Here is a 21943-nt window from a genome sequence, read left to right as displayed (position 1 = left end):
GATCTTTCCCTCAATGCGTAATATGGGCATGAGCAGCTTTCCATGTGGAAAGTGAGATACGCTGCATGCGCTTTCAGTCGGGTAATGGCAAGTTCGACTGAGGCCTTGCCGCTGCTCTACCGGGATTTATGTTGAACCATACTTGCCGTCGACACAGCATGCTTTGGATAGTTGCTTTCTTCAGATTTAACTTAAAATGTAAGTGAGAGCAATTCTGGTGTGTAAGACGTGTGCAGATACTACCTCGGGAGTGAACGTCAATGTCTTCTCACGTCTACTACCTGATTTTAGAACGATCCGAGGCCTAGGAGATCGACTTTAGTAGTACGATGTCCGTCTCTTCCGCTCCCACTTCGATAACTATCTCCACGTTGTGCGAGCCGTCGTTTACATCCTGCGCTTCTGTAATATGTCCATTCCGATAGATACCATATCTCCCAGCAGGCAGGTTCTTGACAAGGAGCCGGACGCTTGATGTCATCAGTTTTTCCCTCAAATTATGTGATGGAAATTACAACTTACCTCTTCGTGGAGCCATCCCAAGTCCGCATAGTAACAACGAAAGCTCCTTTTCCTGAATCCCAGCTACCCCTAAGGAAATCGACGTTGGAAGCCAGGCTAATCTCATCGACGAACGGAAAACTTGAGAAATGCTCCCTCGACCACGGCTTTTCCCACATCTTTTTCTGGCCGTCCGGAACGTTGAGGCGCGCATAGGCGATGGCACCATTGCCCGTAAAAGGGTCTACGAACTTCCAGTTCCCATGCTCGTCCGCCTGGCTGTCATTACGTGGGTAGAAAAGGCCACCATTCTCCCACGTTGGGTTGAAGAACATGTCTGCATGACGCAGGAGACCATCGTTCAGGGCTGGGTCTGCAACCTCAGACACCCACTGAGCAACATAACCATATACCGGCTGCGCAAATGGCATACCAGGCGCTTCTTCAAGTTCTTTCGCCAAATTCTGTGCCCTTTCTTTGGTGCTCCAAGCTTGCGGATCCACGCCCTCACTTTTCGTGAGCTCGCGAATAATTTTGGCGACCTTCTCGTCGTTTACATTTACTCTCCCATCGGAGGCCTTCGTGAAGAAGCCAAGAGCTTGCTCTGGGAAGAGCGAATGGACGGATTCAGAGTTCCAGCCGTTCATGAATGCAGATGTCCTTCTGTACTGTCAACGGTCTGATATCAAATCATGCTATAAGCAACGTCTCGGCTTACCAGGCGGTGATTCCGATCCCTCCGGGTACTATACGATCTTGTTTTACCATATACCAATTGATGACAAACTTGTCATCCTGCAGAAAGCCACCCTCCTTATCCCAAGCCGCAGTGTAATTCTTTAGAACCTTGTCAGCCACAGCTGTTCCGTCGCGGATGTCATTGTACCGCATCGCAATAATCTAAAAGCCGTAAGCAAATCTCCCCCAGTTTTTCAATGGCTCAAATCGCACCGGAAATTGGTTGCAGACGATGAAAATGCTGTTCGGCTCACAGCAGACGCCCTTCCAGTTATGCCGCTCCATCTCGGCAAGAATAGCATCCTGAAGGGAACTGCGGGTGTAGGTAAATTTTTCTGGCCCGAAACCCCAGAATATCGGATCCCAATGGAACGTTAGCGCCTCCGGCTGATTGTACTTGTCGTCGTCGAAGAGCATTGCGTGTAATGAGACCATGAGGAGGAGATGTCCAGAATACTTGGAGACACTAATGTTAGACCACGTTGAACCATTCTAGTGTTTCATACACTCACCATGATATTCTCTTGCTTGTTTGGATCCGCCCAGGGTTTACGCATCTCAACCAAGTCGGGATCCACAAACTTTCCGCTCTGGCTGGTCAGGTACCAATAACCCCAGACTTCCCTCCGTAGCATCTTGTGGATGAGTTGCTCTAGTAAGTTCTTGAAAATTGATCGTAGAGCAGGTAGTCGATGATAGTGAGCGCTTCCAGCGGCATATGTCATGGTCGCCAATTGATAGCGGTAAGCATCGAGCCACTCTTGACCGGGGTCCTGGGTGCCCATGTGGTGCCACTCGCCATCGGGCTGGGAAGCCAGATTATGGAAATGGCGGAGGTGACCGGCCTGTTCGTTGGAAAGTTTAGGGAACTCAGACAGAAAGTCTTCTGTAAGTTTTGCAGGAAGGTCGTCTCGTTTGACGTCGACATCTTTGTTTCCAACCATGTGGAGCATCTCTTGGGTAGTAGTCATAGTAGCCATGGTCTCTAGACGAAGTTATGTTGATGTTCTGTATCGCAAATGAAGACAGTAAGAAGATTATGAAGTGTTCAGAGGGGCGGACGAATGGATATTGAGCAGAGACACGCTGCAGGTAAGCAGTGTAGGTTGGATAAAAGTAGGGCGGCCCCGCGTAGAACCGAACCGTGGGTTCATCGCGGAGGGCACAATAAGCTCGTTTAGTAATATGACTGCCAACGTCGATCTATATACGAGTCATATAACGCGACGTCTCCCAGTGTGAAAATACTCTTGCAGCAATGCCCTCAAAGAGACGTTATGAGCACCTCTTGCTAAAGTTACAGCAGACTCATGCCGTCAGTGACGATCTTAGCGTACACAGAATTTGGCATTTGAAAAACGTGTTACAGATGTATCAGACGAGGCGACATTATGTGAGTTGCTTCAAGAATGTGTTAGCCTTGTGGACATAAGCACCAACAGCGAGGCGTACTTGGAAGGAATCCGCATTGGCGAGAGGGACACCATAAGCACTAGCTTGACTTCGTAAAACTCAACACGGTCGTTCCGATGCATGTTGAGGATATATAATACAGTGGGGTATAGAAACATGTACCCGTCGATCGAATCATCAACGGGCGTGAGGGAATGGCGGATACGAATGCCGCGCTAAGCCAATGAGGAATATGGATCTATAGCACGCCTGATTCATGCGGCTCGCCTGCCTTCGACGACGGCTAATTGTTTCTGCTCCTCCTCTTCAAGCTCGCCAGCTTCATAGTACAAGTCTTCTTCATCTATGTCTGCGTACCCGAATATACTCCGATAGATACGCTCTCCTAACCCCTTCTTCTGAGCCATAGCTAGGACCATGACTATGGGAAGGTGCCAGATGCTAGCCCAGAATAAACCTCTTGCCGTTCCCTTCTGTCCCTCGGCTCTCCAGAATTGCCAAGCTTTGAGCGTCATCCAGCCGTTGATAACACTGCTCGTAACCACGTAACTCCAGTCAGTTACGCCACAGTATGATAAGCCGATGCAAACGGGAAACATCATGATAGAATATCGCAGTGCGACTCGTCCGTTCATTGCGGGGTTTACCCAGGCTAACATGCGATAGCCCGCATTCTTGTACTCGTCGCGGATAGCCCAACTCAGCGCATTGAAGTGAGGGAACTGCCATGCATATAGGAGGGCAGCGCATAGCCATCCGCCAGCAGAGCCCTCTCCGAACAACAGTTCTTCCCATGTGCCGTCATGGGCGTATTGACTTGCCGCAGCCGTCCAACCCATGAGCGGTGGGATGCCTCCTACAATGGCGCCAACCCAGGTATTCAGTACATGCATGCGCTTCATGGGAGTGTACACGCCCGCATACAGGAATATATTGGCAGCGCCAAGAAACGCTGTCGTGGGGTTGACGCCGTAGTAGAGGGCGCCAGTGCCGAGCACCCCGCACGCGACGGCGAAGATGATGGCGCCTCGTGGGCTGATGAGCTTCCGGACGAGTGGTCGATTGCGTGTGCGGGTCATCTTGGCATCGTGTGCGGGTTCCATGATCATGTTGAAGGCATTTGCGGATGCCGAGCACAGCGCAGTGCCGGATGTGAGGAAGAAGAGTGTGAGGGTCGAGAGGGACGGGGTGGCTGTTGCTGCGGGTGCAAGCAGCCCGGGTACGGGGTACAGTGAGTATGCGGCCGTCGCGGTGAGGACTACGAGGAAGGAGAGTCGGGGCTTCGATAGCGAAAGGTAGGTAGTCATCATGCGTTTGAGTGACTGTTGCGGGAGGCTCGAGGATATGTGTGCCAGCTTGGAGGATGCATCATGTGGAATTGGATAGGCCGTCTCCGGAGTCTCCATTGCCTGCTCCTTTGCCCTCTTCCGCCGCCTATGTGGCAGCACTTCCTCTGTGCCAGTTACGCCATCCGCCTTCGCCGCTTGCTGCCCTCCTGCATTCGCTGATCTTATGGACAAGATTGAGCTCTGCAGTTCCGGTCTTGACTTCCAAAACGTGTCTCTTAATATCGGATTCGCCCGGAAGTACCCATCTCCGAAAGCACCCCCGCCTCTCGTGGCAGCTATGGCGTTCTCTTTATGCGACGGATTGGAAGAAATCGGTCTCCGCGACTGCAGCGGCGCCTTTGCGAGTCTTCGCCAACATCGCAGACATAGTTTGTTCGTGTCCCGTACTGCAATTGGCCGGGGCAGTATCGGTCGAAAGCTCATGGCGGCATAGGGTTGAGCTGTAGCGGGCAGTCGGCGTGAGGTGATAACTTTTGGACGCATGTACGCACTGCCAAGAGTTGGGGCGCGCTAGCCACTCAGACATCCCGCATTATCACACATCGCGTCTCCTTGTCAGCCTTACACACTCCAACAAGCCACCGTGATCTCACAGTATTTGATTGCGCTATCTGGCGAGTAGCGCAACACTACAGGCATTTCGAGAAACCCTGAGCAGAACATATGAATTGTCATCAGCTAATTGACACGAATCCTGGGATCATTAACTTCTTAGCCATAGTAGTCACAATGTCTCAACAGCCTTATGTTACCTCCAGTGCTTCAATACCGAAATCAAGTCATCGACCACTGGACTAGAGATGACCATATCGCTTCAACGTTCAACCCCATTCTGAACATGGAATCCACGCGCTCACCCATCGTGCACCTGGGGTCTCTGTAAGCCGAATGTTATCGCTAAATATCCACTCGACCTGCATAACTGTACGCAGCTTGCAGCACTTTCTGGCCCCCACGCGTTCAGCCGCCACAGTTGAATGCAATCAATGCTTGACAGTGTAATCTGCATGGCACAACAGCCAACTGCTGGCTGTCAGCCTGCAGCGGACCGGCGAGGCTATGTAATTCTGCAGAGGAGCATCTCGGAGGCTGTGTAAGCCACAAGGCTACCTTTTCATGTTTCCATAGCTAGCACGTCGCTCCCCGCACCCACCGAACAGCCGTTCGCATCGTTCATCTTCAAATGGCAGATCCCCTTAGCATCATCGCGTCCGCGCTCACCGTTGGCGCAAGTGCAGCGCAACTTTCGCTCGCTCTCTTCAGCGTAGTTCAGACACTCAAGAATGCACCCCGAGAGATAGCAGAAATCGGTACGCGGCCTCTTCGTGTATTCGACTGACATTCAACTTAACAAGAGCAGCGGAGGAGATATCCTTACTCGCGGAAAGTTTGCAAACGCTCGCAGATATCATCCGTGCTCATCAAAGTTTGTGCAAGCCTGCACTTTTCAGAAACACTCAGAAAATCATACTGCGGTGCAAGCAAGTAGATGCGGAAATAAAAAAACTCATAGATACGCCTCAAAAACTAGCAGGTCTGAAGTGGTTAATAAACAAGCCCAAGGCGAAAGGTCTACTCAAGAAGGTCGAAGGCATCAAGACCGCCCTGATTCTGGAATTGAACATCGTTCGTCTTGCAAGAGAAGAGATTGTTCGACCACCAGAGTAAGCACTATCTACGATGCTGTCGAAGGGGTTGAATTGCTTACACGGTCAGATACTCCGAGCTGGACCCCGACGCCCAAGCCCGGCCCATTCCAAAGTCCAATCGGTTCCGTAAGATCGTGGAAAGTGCTGTCCAGGCAAACCGGCAAGTAGTCGAGAGTGCACAGCAGGAAGAAGATGATTCCGAGACTGCCAAACGACACTACACCACCGCAGAGATAAATGTATGGAAAGAAGGGTCCTTTGACACTGCTACATGGCTCTACCATTTCGTGTTTAGCTCAGATGACGCAGATCCTCCACCAGTGCCGAACCCGCGAACACGTCGGCTCCATCAAGCATCCGTCACCGATGAAAGCACGGAGACAACTGCGAGAAGCGCTTACTCCTCTTCTTCTGAAGACGGCATTCAGAACAACAGGCGATCGTCAGGTCCAGATGAGAAAGCCTTGATTGTTTGGAGCAGACAAACAGAGCCTGCCCTAGTAGTAGACAGACTGCTCTCTTCATGGACGACGCTTACATCCGACCAAATAAGCCTTAGCTCCACCCGCCACGATGGCGATGACTGGAGGGAAGGAGTACTGAGGATGGTGGAAGAGGCAAGAAAGGAGGACGAGCTATCTTTTGCTCAGTGGGAACAGCAGAACGCACCTGTCAGATCCGACGACGAAGAGTTCCAGAGCGCCGAAGAGGACAGTACTGTCGGTGTCAATCCGACGTACGAATTCCGTTACAATGTTCAACGCGCCCGAAAACGGAACACAAAGTCTTCTGATCGTACCAACCCATGGGCGGATACAGATGGATATTCACCAACTTACACCGACAGTAGGCCCAAGCGAAATGCTGAAGAGTCACATGTGAAATGGCAGGATGCAACACCACCGATGAGTCGGCCCACTCCACGTCCGCTTAGACAGAGGAGGTATGCAGATAAACCGCGATCTGCAGATGCTGAAGTCAAAAGGCCTACCTCCAGAGTTCATACGATTCATAGCGACCAAACGGACTCAGTTTCAAGCCCACCGAATGATGACTTCAACTATAACAAAGCTACCTCAGGTTATTTCAGTCCTTACGCAACTGGCTACCACCCGCCACCTGTCAGTTATGGATTTATGCCACCTTGGCGAGACTCGGTACAAAGGCCATCAGTTCCACCAACCCATCAAGAACCACCGAAACAAGCGTATGCATCAGGTAGTCGACACTGGTCATACTCATCCCCTCCTCCAAGTCCTCCGCCAGCCACTGCCCCAAGTCCACCTTCACCTTCACCTCCGCCTCCACTTCCACCAAATTCTGCTCAATCGGTAAACAAACAATTTACGGCGCCTGAGATAGAAGCCAAAGAGAATGCTGTTCTCGCTGCGGTAGAAAAGCTACTTGAAAAGCGCAATCAAGAATCACGAACCGAGTATGAGCAGCTACCATTTTCGAAACTGGCGCAGATATTGCAAGAGCGCGAGGTTCAAAACGAACGAGAACGAGCTAATGCAGCAACTGAGGTGTATGTCAAGCAACTGCAAGAGGCCCGTGAAAAAGATGGTGAAACAATGCAGCGACTTGAAAGCCTTGTAGCGGACCAAAAAGCAGAGCAAAGGCGCATGGAAATTATGTGGCAGGAGGAAAAGAAGGCTATAGAAGAAAAGAACGCAAAGCAAGCTGAAGAAGTGAGAGCTTCGGCAGCGAAAGAAATCGCAACAGCACAGTCGGCGAAAGAAGCAGCTCAGATCGCTCTGAATATTGAGAGGCTGGAAGCAGAAAAGGAAGCACGGAAACGAGCTGATGCCATGGTAGTAGAAGAGAGGAGAAAGACTGAGGAAGGACACAAGTTACAGTTACGGCGGTATGAAGATCTAGTCCGTGGGTTGCAAGAGCAGCAAAAGTTGGACCAAGACAACGACCGGCCAGTTCGTCGCACTCGCATTGCGAAGGGCAATCGTAGTGTGGACGTGACAGAATACGTGACTAGTAAACGAGCTTCTCCTCTGTCCTCGTCTTATTCGTCGCTGCAAGATGGCTTTGCGCGCTTGGAAATGAGGCCTGATAGGACAACAGACCATTACTGGCCTCAAAGACGCCCCCGCCATGATAGTTTTCGCAGCTCAACAGCCTCTCTCCAGTCCTCGCGTACTTCACTGGGCAACACAAACAATTCAGATACGGATTCAAGATCTCAACAGATGATCGTCTTACCCGTCCAGTCCGACAGACATTCTCACAAAATAGCCGAGTTACAGACCTCGCTGGCTGCATTTGGAATCAATTCTGCTTTCGAAGATCCTGAAGAACCACAACCCTTGGACCTTGGTCAGCTCGTACCGTACAAATACGAAGATGCAGGTGATCAGATTGTTAGAAGCACCATATTCTGGGAGTCATCCGCGCTTAGCTTAGGCAGTGAACTTTTGTTGACCATGAAGCAAGCCGGTTGGAGACCAACATACACTCGTATATCCGGTAATGCCTAGTCGCTGATCCTCGATGCCAATGTACTAAAATCTTTTAGGAAAAGGACAGACTCACTATCTAGGTAGTCAGCCCGTCCATACCTACTTCTTCAGCCCTGACTATAAGCCGCAATTTCGACCCTCAACAACAGCTCCAGGCAAGGAGTCCATCACTATTCAAAAAGCCTTGATCGAAGAGTACGCACTCAAGGAATTGGGCTTCGGATACCAAATCAATCAAGCAGGAACATACATTCTTGATGGCAGATTGACATATGTAAGAGTCACGACGCTTACAGATGCAAGACTAGTGCTAATGGTCTCCAGAGCGACATCGAAACACTGATTGAACGTTCGTTCCTAATTAGAGAGAACGATCATCGGAGATTACACCGGTCGCTGCAATGGCACTACGATAAAGATCCCGAGGTACCCATCAGTCCTTATCCAGGCACGCATGCACCTTCGCTATATTCGGCCTCATCTGTATACTCCGGTGAAAATTCCACAGTCTGCCAGGATTCCGACACGGAGACTCAAGGCAAGAAGAGCTCTTCCGTCTCTGATCCCGATCATTTTGATACTGGCGATGTCAACAACTTTCTCGTCCCCCGTGCCGACAAGTCAAGGAGGTCGGAGACACCGTCTTCCGTGGCTTCACGGACTTCGAGGGCTTCGAAATCGACAAACCCATGGGGTAAGTATATGAAGGTTACGGAAGACACTGGTTTCGACGATAGTTCCAGGTTGTCTGGCTCACCAAATCTCATAGATTGAGGACATACGCGGAGATGTGTGTTGGGCGCCTTTGCCGTATTGGATCCATACCAAATCTAACAATCTATGAGTGACATTGGTGCATAACTCACGCGTGCAAAGACCAAACACACTCTTTATGTTCAAGGAAACTATGTTTGACTTCAGCCGTCCAAAAAGTGCCGTGCTGTTTCTGTGTACCTGGAGGTCGAAGAGGGAAGGCTCCACCGGACTAGTATGACGCAACCGGGTATCCCGAGATTCGGTATCATTCCGAAGGAGACCCCAAAACTTCAGGCTCTTCGGCATCACTCTTCACAAGCTAGCTTTCCAATCCAACGCCCTCATCCAATAGCGCATATTGTACATGCGCTTCCGCCACTTCGTCGCCCTCGCAGACCCTCGTCTCTACACGCTCGCCAACTTCCGCGTCCGCTCTCATTGGCGCACTATGGCCGCCGCTCCGCCCCCAAACCGCCCCATAAAGCTACTGATGCTTCATGGCTATACACAGTCAGGGCCTCTGTTCCAGGCGAAGACGGGTGCCTTGCGTAAAACATTATCTAAAGCCTTCCCTAAGGGCATAGAACTTGTGTATCCTACTGCGCCGATACGGTTGACACCCGCCGACGAATCGTTCCTAGCAGGTAGCACGGGCAAAGATGGCGAGGGCAAGGACGGAAAGGACGGAGAGGAGCAGGAGATCGATGCGTGGGCGTGGTGGAGGAGGAAAGGTTCAGGGGAACCATACACATACGAAGGCATAGAGCAAGGTCTGGCTCATATCGCAAACGTGTTGAAGGAACAAGGTCCCTTTGACGGTGTCGTGGGGTTCTCCCAGGGCGGTGCCGCGGCAGCCATGGTCGCGAGTCTACTCGAACCCAACCGTCGCGCTGCATTCGAGAAACTTTACCCAGAGGGCGGCATGAGGTTCCCAGAGTCTTTTGAAGAAGACACTGGCTATGTTGAGGGAACCATACATCCGCCGCTGAAGTTTGCGGTCAGTTATAGTGGCTTCGCAGCGCGTGGGAAGAACCCGTATCACGCTTTCTATGAGCCCAAGATCAGCACACCGATGTTGCATTTTCTAGGCACACAGGACGTTGTGGTTGAGGAAGCAAGGAGTTTGGCCTTGGTCCAGGCTTGTGAACACAGCGAGGAGAAGTATGTTGTGTATCATCCTGGCGGGCACTTCCTACCGAGCACACAGAAGGCTAGCGTCAATGCATTGATTGGGTTCATCAAAGAGGTCCTGCAGGAACAGGAGGGAGGGGCAAAGAAGGAGGAGGAGAGTGTTGAGGACATGGATGTGCCGTTCTAGGGTTCAAGGGGATCGATCCAGTCCACTTCAGTGCATCTATGTATACAGAAGCAAGGCGTTTAGGTAGACTTTGATTAGACGATAGACCAAACGCGGCTGCGAGTTCTCGCAGCCATCAATGCCATGCAATGCCACGCAAGACGCGACGCGGGGAGCGCTGGTCACAGGACCAGGCGATATGTGCACGGACCTCATACCCCATTGTTTGGGTTGGCGCCTTTCATGTTTACATCAGTGCTGCCGTCCCGAACACCACCACCACAAACGAAATCACGACATCACCATGGCACAAGCAGGCAAAGAGAACATCGCCGATGGTCTGATCGCGAATGGCTCTTTCAAGGCCTCTACACAACCTCTGAAGAAATCAGCGCCGTCACCAAAGAAAAAGACGCGTAGTAAGAGTATCGGTCCCGGAGGCTTAGGGGAATTGGAAGCACCTCCACTGAAGGAGACGGCTGGAAACCGCAGAAAGGTATGTCTCACATATGCGATCGCGAAGTAGTATGTTGCTTACCAAATAGTCTGCTTTCATCCCCGCCGTCAAGTCTATCCTAGCCTCGAATGATGAGGACGAGAAGAAACGGCGCGAAGCCCGTCGCAAGTCTCTGGGTACGTGTTGGGTGTGCGAAAATGGTCTCGAGGCATGACTGACCAGTACGTAGCAAGGCGACGCGTGTCGTTCGCCCCCGAAGCCACTTTACACACATGGGACGTAGTCGAGTATATGCGCGATGCGACCACCTCTTCTGCCTCATCGGAGGCGACACGCAGAGCCTCAAGCGTCTCACAAGCATCGACACCGGCATCGCCTGCCCCTCCGTCAGACCCCGCCGAACCTCCGTCAACACCACCAGAACAAGCCGAAGAGCCTCAGCCAGAATCTGGTTCGTCACCCGCAAGCGCGCGCGCTCAACACCAGAAGAAGAACCGCCGAAGTTCAGGTATACCCCCAATGAACTTCAACAACCCAGACGACGTCTACTCCTCCAGCCCACTAAGTGGAGATAATACTTCGCCTGGTGGAAATGACAACGAGAGCAGCGACTCTGAGGATATGGATATTGATGATGCTACAGAGAACGTGGGTGTTTCTCCGGAAGTGGAGGACTCGTCCATGAGCAGCGCTCGATTAGATGCTGCACTCCGAGAGGCTGCGAACCTAGCAGGCACTCAGAAGCTGGATTTTGATGATGAAGATGGAGACATGACTATGGAGATTGCACAAGATGAGGTTACTGCATCTTTCAAGCCTTGGGCAAAGAAGAGCTTTGTCGCACAGTACGACAAGGAGAACGCAAGCCCTCTTTTCTCTCCAGCACGCACGGTAGCCGACGAGGACGACGACATGAGCATGGACATCACACGTGCAGTGGGTCGCATTGTACCGCCGCCACCGCAACAACCACAGCGGCAGCAGCAGCAGCAGCAACATTCTGATGCAGCAAACTCGGACATCGACGACGACATGACAATGGATCTGACCATGCCACTTGGCAGTATACAGGCAATGGCAGCATCATACAAACCAGCGAACAAGAGGAAAAGTCTTAAGAGGAGGGTTTCCTTGCTGGATGATTCTCAAGGTAGCCCTGCAAAGCGCCCTGGAAGTCGGCGTACCAGTTTGCGAAAGCGTCGACAATCCGAAGAGCACGATCAAGAAGACGCAACCATGGACCTTACGATGGCGATTGGAGCGATTAAGAAAGCGCCCCAGCCTGAGCCCGCCAGGCGTGCTAGCATTGGAAGCGTTGTTGATGATGCGACTATGGACTTTACCCTGGCCGTGGGCAGTATCAAGAACGACAAGCCACAAGCGCAGGAAGTACAAGAAGAACCAGAAGAGCAGGATCTGGAGGATGAGGTCGAGGACGAGGATCTTTCCATGGAATTTACCAAGATCGTTGGGCCAGGCATCAGGCGTGCTAACAGTTCAGCAACATCACCAGAGACGCCTGCTGATGCTACGCCTGTTTCAGCAAAGAAGACGCCGACTCCGCGAAAATCTCCAAAGAAGTCACCCGGTCGAAGAAGTTCCATGCTTAAAGCCGAAGCCGAAAGCGCGCCTCAAGTATTACAGGAGATTACACCCAGTACATCAGGAGAGGTGTCCTATCCGATCCTTGACCCTGGAACTCCAGAGATTGTAAGGCAAAAAGATATTGAGGAGGTTGAGCCGTCACCGTTCGTGCGTCGAACTCCGCTGAGTGCCTTGAAAGAGAAAGACGCCCTTGCGACACCCACGAACCCGACACCACAGAGGACACCCATGGCAATTCCTGAGGACCCGATCGCAGCTACAATCCTGGACCGACGCCGTTCTTCCTTGTCTGCAGTACAGTTCAGTCCTTTGAACGCACCACGCCAGGAACCTACTCTCAAGAGCACCGCACTCTTGAGCAACAACATCAAGCTATTGTCCACCCCCCGAAAGCAGACTTTGACATCACCGGTGAAGCGAGGGATGACGCCAAAGAAGTCCCAGTCTCCTCAAAAACAGCCAACACCGACTCCCAAGAAAGCGACTCCCAGAAAGAGCATGAGTCCGATGAAGCGCGTTGCATTTGGTGCAGATCCAGAGCCGGAAGAAGAGACCAATGATGACAACGATGTAGCAGAGGACTTGTCGGACGTCGAGCGTATCTCGCTACAAGATTTTCTTGACATGACAAAAATTCGCTTCATGGATCTTAGTACGACCAAGCGACGCCATACTGCTGCCCCTGCCGCATTCCACGACGTGGAAATAGAGGAGAAAGAAGAATCTCTAGACCGCTATGTCGTGGCTGGTGCTTGCACGCTACCCGAGTACGAATTGTACCAACATGCGTGTCACGAGATGAAGAAGTATATCTCAGACGGTCGCCACTTCGTTCGTACTCTGGAAAACAATGTTCTAGAGGAGAACCCACTGCTATTCAGCGAGTACCTCACTGCTCCCCCGGATCAGCGCAAGGTCATGGACAACCAATTCAAGAATCTCAAGACGAACGCGCGCCTCGAAGCTCGTGGAGAGTGGTACACATGGCGAAGTACGCTATTGCACGATCTTAAAGCTGGTCTTCTCCACACCATGGATTGCTTCAGCCACGACGAATCTACCCTTCACAAGCAGGAGAAGCTTCTTAACGATACTCTTCCGCCTTTAGTTGAGAAGAAGGAACATCTTTCCGTTGAATGTAAGCAACTACAGCAGCGTCATGATGAACTCAACAGCTGTGACCGAGAAGAGCTCGAGCAAACAAGAGAGCAGCTCACGGCTACGGATGCTGAGTTGGAGGAGAAGAAGTTGCTTCTGGCCCAACTTCAACAGGAGCTCGTCGACAAGGAGACACGCATAGAGGCAGCCAAGAACCGTAAAGTCGAATGCATTGAAGAGATCAGAGGAGCTGAACGCGTGCGGGAAGAGTGCCGTGGCTGGTCTACTAGTGAAGTCAGCAGTCTGAGAGGTATGTCAAAACTGACTTCCATACGAGAGTCCTACTAACATAGCACTATAGCCAAACTCACCGCTCTTGAGCAGGCTCACGGCTGGTGCATCACTTCTGCTTCCTCGACTAGCATCACGATGACACATCTGAACGACCTCGAACTGTACTTCGAACCATCTGTCTTTGCCACCGGCGAGAATACACCCAATGGACCTATCTCGCTTGCCTACATTGGTGATTCGGCGACACCGCACTCTCGCTCCTTGACAACAAGCAAGCGCTTTTTCCTACAGCTCATCCGCGCACATCTTCATGGCATTCCTCAATCACAAACCCGCATCTCCTCACTCCTTTCTCTTGTCAAGAATGCATGGGCTACCGCAACTGCTGTTGCTGAGGGTGTTCGGTGGCTCGAGCACAGCTACATCACTGAGGAATCAATTCTCTCGGATGAACGCATGGCAATCTCCACAAATATGTTGCTGCCCACCCTCCAAACAAAGATCAAGGCTACCTTCGAAGTCGGCGTCGGTCTTGGTAAGGAGGGCTTTGAGACTGATGTTGATATCAAGGCGGAAGTTGTGTACGGCGAGAAATATGGAGAGGAGAAAATGGGCGCGTTCTTACGCGACTTTTGTGGCAATGAGGTCAAAGACGAGAAAAGCATGTCGGTTTGGGCAGATGGTATGCTGGATCTTGCAGCAAGGTTGAAGAAGACTGGGCGGAAGGGAGAAAGGAAATAGAGTCGCATGATCGACTTCATGATGTTTATGACTTAGTTTTATCTTTTATGAGTGACGAAGGCGTCTAAGATAGAGGGTCTGTTGATTAATTGAGATACCAGTCGCATAGACAATACATTCGTCTACTACTTGAGCCGTCGCGACCTTCCATACTACCACTAGCAGGCCTTTGTGGCAACGCTGTTCAACTATTTAGTGTTGCGAATCTCCACCACACCGAATCTGTGCTAGTTATCTCCAGCCTCTCCGGAAAAACTCATGATCGACGTCATGCGGAACATCTCTAGAACCCGGCATAGCCCACTTCTTTAGCAAAGTCTCGGCGCAAATTATACCGAAACTCACGATTCATGGAACGTTTGTTGTTGATGCTCAGCCCATGCTATCCTGGTTTTGGGGTGTCCCCGCAATCCGGGGTCGGGAATGAGCATGCTGCAATCTGCGGAGACATGGAGAAGAGGCTAAATCTGGCCGTTGGGTTAGTGCATCCGATTCAGTATATGTAGATGTACCCAGCCGTCGAAGATCATGAGTTTCGTCGATACGCGTTCGCTACGATGTTACTCTCCGCTGCGTCTGCTGTCCTGGCCTTTCTGGCAGGAGCTCCATCCGTTTGCGCGTCACCAACCCAGCACCTACAGCAGAATGCATCCAATCCGGTTGTGAAGCTCGACTATGGCACCTTTCGCGGCGCGTCTTCGTCCCAGTACAACATAACATACTACCGCAAGATCCCCTTTGCAGCATCCACAGCAGGAGAGAACCGGTTCCGCGCCCCTCAGCCACCACTGCGTATCACCAATGGCACGTACGACACCGATCAGGCTTTCGACATGTGTCCGCAGCGCACAGTAAATGGCTCAGAAGATTGTTTGTATCTAGGTGTATACTCACGGCCTTGGGATAAGAAGAAGCAAGATCTAAGGCCCGTGTTGTTAACGTTTTACGGCGGCGGTTTCATCCGAGGAAGCGCCAGCTTCAATATCCCGCCTTCCGGCTACCCGGTCTTGGACGTCGATGACAGGAACGACTATGTAGTTGTGTACTCGAACTACCGCACCAACGTTTTTGGCTTCTTGCCCGGTTCAAAAATCGCAGAACACCCGGATGTCGATCTCAACCCTGGGTTACTAGATCAGCAGGCTGCGCTGCAGTGGATACAGAAGTACATTCACCACTTCGGCGGCGACAAGCGGAATGTTACCATATGGGGACAATCGGCGGGTGGTGGCAGTGTCGTTGCGCAGACAATTGCTACTGGTAACCGTGGGAAGAAGTTGTTCACCAAAGCCATGGCCAGTAGCCCCTTCTGGCCAAAGACATACCGGTACGATAGTGAGTGGGCGGAAGACTTATATCAGCAGACGTTGCAGGATGTTGGTTGTACGGGTGCTGCAGATGAGATCAAGTGTTTGAAGGAGGTGGATGTACAGAAGCTAAGGGATAGCGCATTGGCTTTGAGTACTAGTCAGCAGTACACCACTGCTTCCTTTACCTATGGTCCAGTTGTCGATGACAAATTTCTCACGGAGCCGCTGAGTAGCGTTGTCACCACGGGAAAACTGAACGCTGAGACGATCATGACAAGCTACAATCTGCATGAAGGCGAAAACTTTATTCCTCCTAGTTTCCAAAACGCCAAGACAGGAAGCGATGGGTTCAACTCATCAGCTGCTTCTTTCGATGCTTGGCTGAGGGGCTTCCTACCGGACTTTACGCAACAGGACCTGGACAACGTAAAGATGATGTACCCTGCGACAGGCACCGCGGAGGAAATCAGCTGGAATACGACATATGTTCGCGCTGGCTTGCTATACCGAGACCTCGTTCTGGCATGTCCTTCGTATTGGTTATCGAAGAAGGCAGAGGATGGGTGGTTGATTGAGTATACCATTTCGCCCGCCAAACACGCGAGTGATGTTCAATATGTACGTTCATTGCTACCTGACCACAGCATATCGACTCAGGATACTGACTTCAATTAGTGGAACACAATCGGTTCAATCCAGCAGACAGATGCTTTGACTTACCAAGGTTATGCTGGTGCCATGGCTTCCTTCATTCAAACTGGCGATCCAAACGCCCACAAGGTCACTAATGCCACTGTTGCTGGCGTACCAGATGTTGAGGAGGGCAAACAGTTCTTGGTCACATCGAGTGGGCTACGACAAGGTGGAATTAACATGTTGGAGGACAGATGCAAGTACTGGCTTCAGGTCGCTGATAGGGTACCTGTGTGAAATCTGTACATGAATGCAGTAGTGTGGTATACGTCTAACGGTCAATGCATCTCCAATTTCTATCTTCTATACATATGCCAGGAGGTTCACTCAAATTCCCACCTCGACACCGCCGCACTTTCACGATCTATGTATGTGCATGGCACGAATATAAGACACCCGTTTGCTTTCAGTGACACCGGTGGAGAGCGTTGTCCAACTAGTCCTCATGTATGATGAATTTGTTCTTCTTATAGAACATTTCCTTCATCATGAGCCAGTTACCTCTACTGGTGATACCAAATGCGAAGAAGTGCCTCATACTCGGCAACTTCCAGTAGTTCCCATAAGGGAGTCTCTGTCCGTGAACCCCAAATGGGTGCTCCTGCAATCTTCGCTCCCTCTCCACTAGTGCAATATGCTCATTCTCGAATCGATCAAATACGACATGGATGTCTCCATTGATCTTGAAGACCTTTTCGAGAATCATTAACATGATCTCAGCAGGTAGATCAGTCACCAGCCGTGAAGGCATGTTCGAGCTTGCAGGCCAGTCGGGGATATCGTGGTATCCAATCTGCCCAAAGTCGTACCATCGCCTGAAAATCTTGTTTTCTTAGCCAGGTGGCAGAGTGAACCAGGCTTGACGTGAACATTGCCTGATGGTAGGGAATTCCTGGTCGAAATCATTCTCGCGGAAGCTGAGGAATTCCTTTATAGACTTCAGATCATGTAAGGAGAGTTCATGATTGTGGAAGGAGAAGAAAAGGTCATCTACCATGTTCTGTGCTGATATAGCACACAACATCAGGTCTTCTGATCGAAGCAGTGCCATTGTTATCCTCTGATCAGTCGTGAGCCTCAGACCTCGTCCGGTAGTCCACTCCCAATACAATCGAGTGCCTCTGGTGAGCAGCTCGCGGAGAAAGCGTGGAGCTTCGAAGGCATCGTAAACATTTCTATGGAAAGCGCTCCACGGCATGATCTCGTTTCTGCCCCATAATGTATGTGCCCAGAGCGTGAAATAAGCTTCGGTCAAGGTTTCGGGGTCGTCAATGTCCGGGGCCTGGAGATAGTGACTGGCGTTGTCCTCCTGAACTCCATAAATGAATGCTGATGCCATTTGAACGAGTGGCCCTATGTGGACGAGCAGTTCCATGTTGCCGCTCTTCATCGTCTCGACTATGAGTTCTGTATGCGTTTCCACGAATTTACGGCGCGCTTTGACTGACGGGAAACTGTATGCAGGGATAGCAGTTGCGGGCGGTTTTGACACGTTGTCCGATTCGTTGCTTGCTGGTCGCGGAGGAGTTGCGGGGGATTGTGGTATGCTGCTCGACTCGGAGCTTGTTGTCACCGGAAGAGTCCAAGGTGGTTGTGACATAGTGTTCGAGTCGCAGCTTGCTGGTAACTGCTGTGTGTTGGATCAGGGGGCGCGGTGGCAGATTTACGGTATTATGACTTCCTGAGAGTGTGCAGAGTGGAAATTGACGGAGTCGGTGTCGAGGCAAACGAGAGGAACCGCGTGTTTGCAAAGGCCCTGTCTACGCTGGCGCCATATCGTCATACCAATGTCCGAAAATCAACAACAATAGGACTATGTCGCAGGCTATCTGCAATTGGTCCGCTACTTATATAGCCGCAGAAAGGTATGTTCATTGCCTTCTTGAGCTTCCCTGCAGTTTGAATCGTGTACTATACTTGTAGAGCATTGTTCTGGGAGACTCAATCCGCTTTCTACTCCCATAAGATACTGTCGAATATATGTTTAAACAGTATATGAGACCTCTCATACTTAGTGAAAGGCTCCCGGAGTCAGATATCCGAGATGTGTGGACAAAATTCTGCTTTGCGACAGGGGCGGGTACGTCATTACCTGCCCATGCCCCACGAGCAAATTCGTGGACGGGAAAAACATAGCGAAGAAGACATAAAGTACTTCCAAAGTACATTGTCAAACTGCTGTTGATCGTTGAACCCTTTGAGGGTGTATGAAGAAAGATGAGATGGAGTTCCAGATGGCGACTTCATGAACTCGGAAGCCATGCCTCAAAGGGAAAAGCCGAAGCTTATGTCAGTGCTCTTCCAACGTCGTTGAATGGCTTGAATGTCGCCTTTCCATCATCATCCCATCGATTTCCATCTGTTTGAGTCTGTGCTTCATTTTGCAGGGCTACGGTCCGCTTCACAGGTGCATTTACACATCCTGAGGGCTTCCGAAGCCCGCTATGCCTTATGATGGCGCGGAGAGTGGACACAAGCAGTTCTTCCGCTCGTAGCAGCATGTGAGCCAAGTACTCATATCCAGCCTCAAACGTTTACAGATCCACCAAGCGTGTGCTCATGATGCAGACTCTTGTCCGACGAACAGGAGAGAATCCACTCCTTTGCTCGTCTTCCCATACTGTGCCTGTCGCAGTTTCTAGACCGGCGTAGTCCTTCGCAACGCGCGCAGTCAGCGTGTTTTGCTGTTGTCATGTTCATTCGCACTGATGTTTGCGGTGTCGCTAGTTGATAGCTCTGTGCCTTCTCTCCTGGTGGCCGCGCCTTCTCCCCCAACCACGAAGCCCACACCACCGCATTTCACGGCAACGGCAGCACCATCTACAAGTGCTCGAAACTCTGCTCGTACGTCTTTGCAAGACTTCGGAGATCCATGCTCAACGTGTTGTCTTCTCGCTCCTTCCCAGGTCGCCGCAGCTTCGCTCGGATACCCGCCGTTCATAGTGGGCTTCCGACTCTACACCAATGACACCACCATGACAAGAAGTGACGGAGGGACAGGACTAGACACCCAGAAGATCGGCAGGACCCCTTGTTCTTCTCTAGAACCAGGAGAGGCCGCGACAATTGCGATGACCGTGGGCAAAGCGCCCAGAGGCATCTCCCAAGCCGTGACACGAGAGCAACGACACCAGCTGAGCGACTACAGGTAGGAGAGCTGATTTATTCTCACTGAGTATAACAGCAACCTCATTTACTTGCAACGAGGATGCTCTTATCGGTTCAGCCAGCAGATGCGACGTCAACCTTGCCTCCACCCCCAGTTACCTTGACGAGTAAAGCCGCATACACATCGCGCCTACCGGGATAGCGACATACGACCAGCTCTGGCCATATCACCATCGAACGGTGGCACTGATATCAGTATCCACGGGCAGACAAGCCACGAGGCCTCGAACGAAGGACCTGTCCCCATTGCGGACGATCAACCCCGCGGCGAATAGCTCACTTCCGATGTACATACAAGCTATCCCGCTCGACCTCTACTACAACATGACGGAAAGCGGACAGAATCAGTGCCGGCTGTCACTCACTTCCAACTTCAAAGCGACGTTCATATCGCCGCCTTAGCCAGGTGACAAGTGTGCGGCGCAACAACTCCTCAGCCGTGTGACTACGGCATTCGCCACTCCCACAGCTACGATTCAGCCGCACCGTAGCTCTAAGCGTATTGAGAGCCGGAATCTGACTGTACCATCTAATGACAAATTAGCTAGTCAAGGCTTCTCCGCCTTCAACTCTGCCCAGTGGTATGGCAATGAACCACAGGCGACAAATTGCCCACGACTTCCGCAATGTCAAGGATGCCATAATGTCCATACAAATGGGGAAGATTTGAAGGTCGTGATGGAGTAGTCAGGACTGATTGGATCGAGCATCAATACCAACGCAGCAGAACAGACTCCCAGTGCTTTCCGTATTGCGTCAGCGAGCAGATACTGTGCGTTGATCCCAGGCGCCATACGCTCACACAACTCTTCCGCAAAAAACAAAACAAGATACACTGGAATGTGTCGGTGTAGCGACAGGGTTCATAACCATGCTGAGATACTTTCAGGATGGAAAGCGTGCAGTGCTTCCAATCGCAAGAGTAGGCGTCAAGACTTTAGGCTGTTTAAGTTACAGACAAACGTTCGGAGTGTTTCGGGTGCATGGCCGTGTCCACTGTATTCTACGTTACCACGACATCCCCGTTTCGTCGAGATTGAGAAGCTTCCGTTGGCGGTGGTACCTTGTGGCCACTGACTACCCCATTTCGTGGTCGATAAGATGGCCAGTGAAGCATCTCTACTGTTCCGGTTCAGGAAGCACCGAGCCATACATGACAAAAGTCTCTTGAGTCTCGAGCCCCAACCGGTAGCTCTTGGAAAGACCATTACATCGATGCACGAGGCTATCTTCGGAGAGCCAAATCTACTCTGCCACACCTACACCTGGGCGATCCCAGGCGCTTAGACGGCTCCTGCTTATCTTCTGTCGGTATAATGAAGAAGACAATTTAAAGAGACGTGACATGGGTAGTGCACGGCGAGAAGTGTTTGGGTCGATAACGAAGTTCGTTACGAGCATGATCATAGCCCAAAACCAGCTCAACGACAGCGAGTTTGTGTCTCTTTCCTAAGCTATGTCAGCATTGACGCTTCCGATATCTCATCTGCGGAAGATGGTACTGCCAACTAGGTCAAGAATTCGCAGCCTTTGTTGTTTGTATCCTTCGTCGAGCGCCAAGCAGTCTGGTAAATCTTTTCCTCAGAAGTATGACTTCGACATTCTCGGTCGTGCACGTGTGAACTCCTTGAGAACGTCCTGTCGCCCCTGTACTCGAGCTGTTCCATATCCCAGTGTCGATCTCAACATTGTTGTGGCTGCGGCCATAACCCTTCGTTGTCTTTCGATCAAGTGGAGAAATGGTCTGCCGTTCGGCCTGCTCGTCTTCAGTCTATGCGCAGGCGTGAGGCTGGTACGTTGCCAGCTTTCTGATCAGCTGTTGATTGAGGATGTACTGTTATTCCATCCAGGCCTGTTGGTGAGGTGCTACGACCGGCTCGGATTCTACGTTTTCTCGGTTCGAAACGATAGTTCGGCATGAGGAGAAGGGCAACAGCCTGCATTCTTTAGTACTGCGATGGAAGGAAAAAAGGCTGTATTCTGGTTACCCATTCTTGAGTTATCCGATACCCACCTGTTACTCTCCAGGTGTTCCTGGGTGTAGGTTGCGAGGGGTACTTACTCAGACTCCGCATCGCACTCGTACATTCCTCGCTACGGTCTTCCTGAAGTTCGACACCAAGCCAATGTATCCAATTCCCTTCTCGCCGCCGTTGTTGGTGTCGAGTGTCAGGCGTTGCCGTGAGACTTTCGGCAATGCGACAAGCTCGTCGTGGGGATATCTCCGCCTCGATGGCGAGGCCTTGAGTGACTCGATGGCTTGGGAAGAGACTTCCTTGTTGTCGTACTTTTCGATAGTGTTACTGTCTAGGCGCAATCTCTGTGCGCTGCGGCGAGAGGTCCGTTATCGAGGGAGCGCTCCAAGAGGCTCGACCAGTTAGAGAGTCGACGAGAGTGAGG

At 51.3% G+C, this 21943-nt stretch overlaps 8 protein-coding genes across 8 annotated transcripts; 5 read left to right on the top strand and 3 right to left on the bottom strand.

Annotated features, from left to right (window-relative positions):
- Positions 1-313: 313 nt before the first annotated feature.
- CC77DRAFT_953266 (hypothetical protein) lies at positions 314-2337 on the bottom strand (the record flags this gene model as incomplete). The annotated part of the gene is made up of 5 exons (XM_018535426.1): positions 1752-2337; positions 1453-1695; positions 1220-1401; positions 523-1161; positions 314-470 (listed from the first exon to the last, which is right to left on the bottom strand). Coding segments are annotated over exons 1-5 (1689 nt in total), but the record flags the coding sequence as incomplete, so codon positions are not given.
- A 569-nt stretch (positions 2338-2906) lies between these two features.
- CC77DRAFT_1027488 (protoheme IX farnesyltransferase mitochondrial precursor) lies at positions 2907-4424 on the bottom strand (the record flags this gene model as incomplete). The annotated part of the gene is made up of 1 exon (XM_018526373.1): positions 2907-4424. The coding sequence occupies one exon, from the start codon at positions 4422-4424 to the stop codon at positions 2907-2909; it is 1518 nt and encodes a 505-aa protein (XP_018391871.1).
- Positions 4425-4834: 410 nt separating this feature from the next.
- Positions 4835-8582, top strand: CC77DRAFT_49662 (hypothetical protein). Its single transcript, XM_018531919.1, has 5 exons — positions 4835-5311; positions 5362-5665; positions 5718-8131; positions 8181-8398; positions 8451-8582. Exons 1-5 carry the CDS (start codon positions 5185-5187, stop codon positions 8469-8471), a joined length of 3084 nt encoding a protein of 1027 aa, XP_018391870.1. The 5' UTR covers positions 4835-5184; the 3' UTR covers positions 8472-8582.
- Positions 8471-9106, top strand: CC77DRAFT_49656 (hypothetical protein). The gene is made up of 2 exons (XM_018531918.1): positions 8471-8818; positions 8894-9106. Exons 1-2 carry the CDS (start codon positions 8579-8581, stop codon positions 8966-8968), a joined length of 315 nt encoding a protein of 104 aa, XP_018391869.1. The 5' UTR covers positions 8471-8578; the 3' UTR covers positions 8969-9106.
- Positions 9072-10436, top strand: CC77DRAFT_49600 (FSH1-domain-containing protein). Its single transcript, XM_018531917.1, has one exon. It carries the CDS (start codon positions 9245-9247, stop codon positions 10196-10198), a length of 954 nt encoding a protein of 317 aa, XP_018391868.1. The 5' UTR covers positions 9072-9244; the 3' UTR covers positions 10199-10436.
- Positions 10437-10443: 7 nt separating this feature from the next.
- On the top strand, positions 10444-14477 carry CC77DRAFT_1015740 (Spc7-domain-containing protein). Its single transcript, XM_018524084.1, has 4 exons — positions 10444-10673; positions 10723-10810; positions 10864-13647; positions 13699-14477. Exons 1-4 carry the CDS (start codon positions 10482-10484, stop codon positions 14370-14372), a joined length of 3738 nt encoding a protein of 1245 aa, XP_018391867.1. The 5' UTR covers positions 10444-10481; the 3' UTR covers positions 14373-14477.
- Positions 14478-14854: 377 nt separating this feature from the next.
- CC77DRAFT_1015739 (alpha/beta-hydrolase) lies at positions 14855-16655 on the top strand. Its single transcript, XM_018524083.1, has 2 exons — positions 14855-16300; positions 16358-16655. The coding sequence occupies exons 1-2, from the start codon at positions 14930-14932 to the stop codon at positions 16610-16612; spliced, it is 1626 nt and encodes a 541-aa protein (XP_018391866.1). The 5' UTR covers positions 14855-14929; the 3' UTR covers positions 16613-16655.
- Positions 16656-17017: 362 nt separating this feature from the next.
- CC77DRAFT_49435 (hypothetical protein) lies at positions 17018-18317 on the bottom strand. The gene has a single exon (XM_018531908.1). It carries the CDS (start codon positions 17973-17975, stop codon positions 17208-17210), a length of 768 nt encoding a protein of 255 aa, XP_018391865.1. The 5' UTR covers positions 17976-18317; the 3' UTR covers positions 17018-17207.
- Positions 18318-21943: the final 3626 nt, after the last annotated feature.

The sequence above is a fragment of the Alternaria alternata genome (assembly GCF_001642055.1).
Source record: "Alternaria alternata strain SRC1lrK2f unplaced genomic scaffold CC77scaffold_1, whole genome shotgun sequence".
In the NCBI taxonomy this organism is placed as follows: Eukaryota; Fungi; Ascomycota; class Dothideomycetes; order Pleosporales; family Pleosporaceae; genus Alternaria; species Alternaria alternata.
Note: the sequence above shows the minus strand (reverse complement) of the source record. Positions and strands in the feature narration are given on the sequence as shown.

Excerpts from the sequence above, each read along its gene's own strand:
- CC77DRAFT_49656 (XM_018531918.1), top strand. The coding sequence starts at position 8,579 with ATGCACCTTCGCTATATTCGGCCTCATCTGTATACTCCGGTGAAAATT. Across the intron at positions 8,819-8,893 it reads GAAATCGACAAACCCATGGG|ATTGAGGACATACGCGGAGA; the intron begins GTAAGTATATGA and ends CAAATCTCATAG.
- CC77DRAFT_49662 (XM_018531919.1), top strand. The coding sequence starts at position 5,185 with ATGGCAGATCCCCTTAGCATCATCGCGTCCGCGCTCACCGTTGGCGCA. Across the intron at positions 5,312-5,361 it reads CCGAGAGATAGCAGAAATCG|CGGAGGAGATATCCTTACTC; the intron begins GTACGCGGCCTC and ends TAACAAGAGCAG. Across the intron at positions 8,132-8,180 it reads AACATACACTCGTATATCCG|GAAAAGGACAGACTCACTAT; the intron begins GTAATGCCTAGT and ends AAAATCTTTTAG.
- CC77DRAFT_1015739 (XM_018524083.1), top strand. The coding sequence starts at position 14,930 with ATGTTACTCTCCGCTGCGTCTGCTGTCCTGGCCTTTCTGGCAGGAGCT. Across the intron at positions 16,301-16,357 it reads ACGCGAGTGATGTTCAATAT|TGGAACACAATCGGTTCAAT; the intron begins GTACGTTCATTG and ends GACTTCAATTAG.
- CC77DRAFT_49435 (XM_018531908.1), bottom strand. The coding sequence starts at position 17,975 with ATGTCACAACCACCTTGGACTCTTCCGGTGACAACAAGCTCCGAGTCG.
- CC77DRAFT_49600 (XM_018531917.1), top strand. The coding sequence starts at position 9,245 with ATGCGCTTCCGCCACTTCGTCGCCCTCGCAGACCCTCGTCTCTACACG.
- CC77DRAFT_1015740 (XM_018524084.1), top strand. The coding sequence starts at position 10,482 with ATGGCACAAGCAGGCAAAGAGAACATCGCCGATGGTCTGATCGCGAAT. Across the intron at positions 10,674-10,722 it reads CGGCTGGAAACCGCAGAAAG|TCTGCTTTCATCCCCGCCGT; the intron begins GTATGTCTCACA and ends CTTACCAAATAG. Across the intron at positions 13,648-13,698 it reads TGAAGTCAGCAGTCTGAGAG|CCAAACTCACCGCTCTTGAG; the intron begins GTATGTCAAAAC and ends ATAGCACTATAG.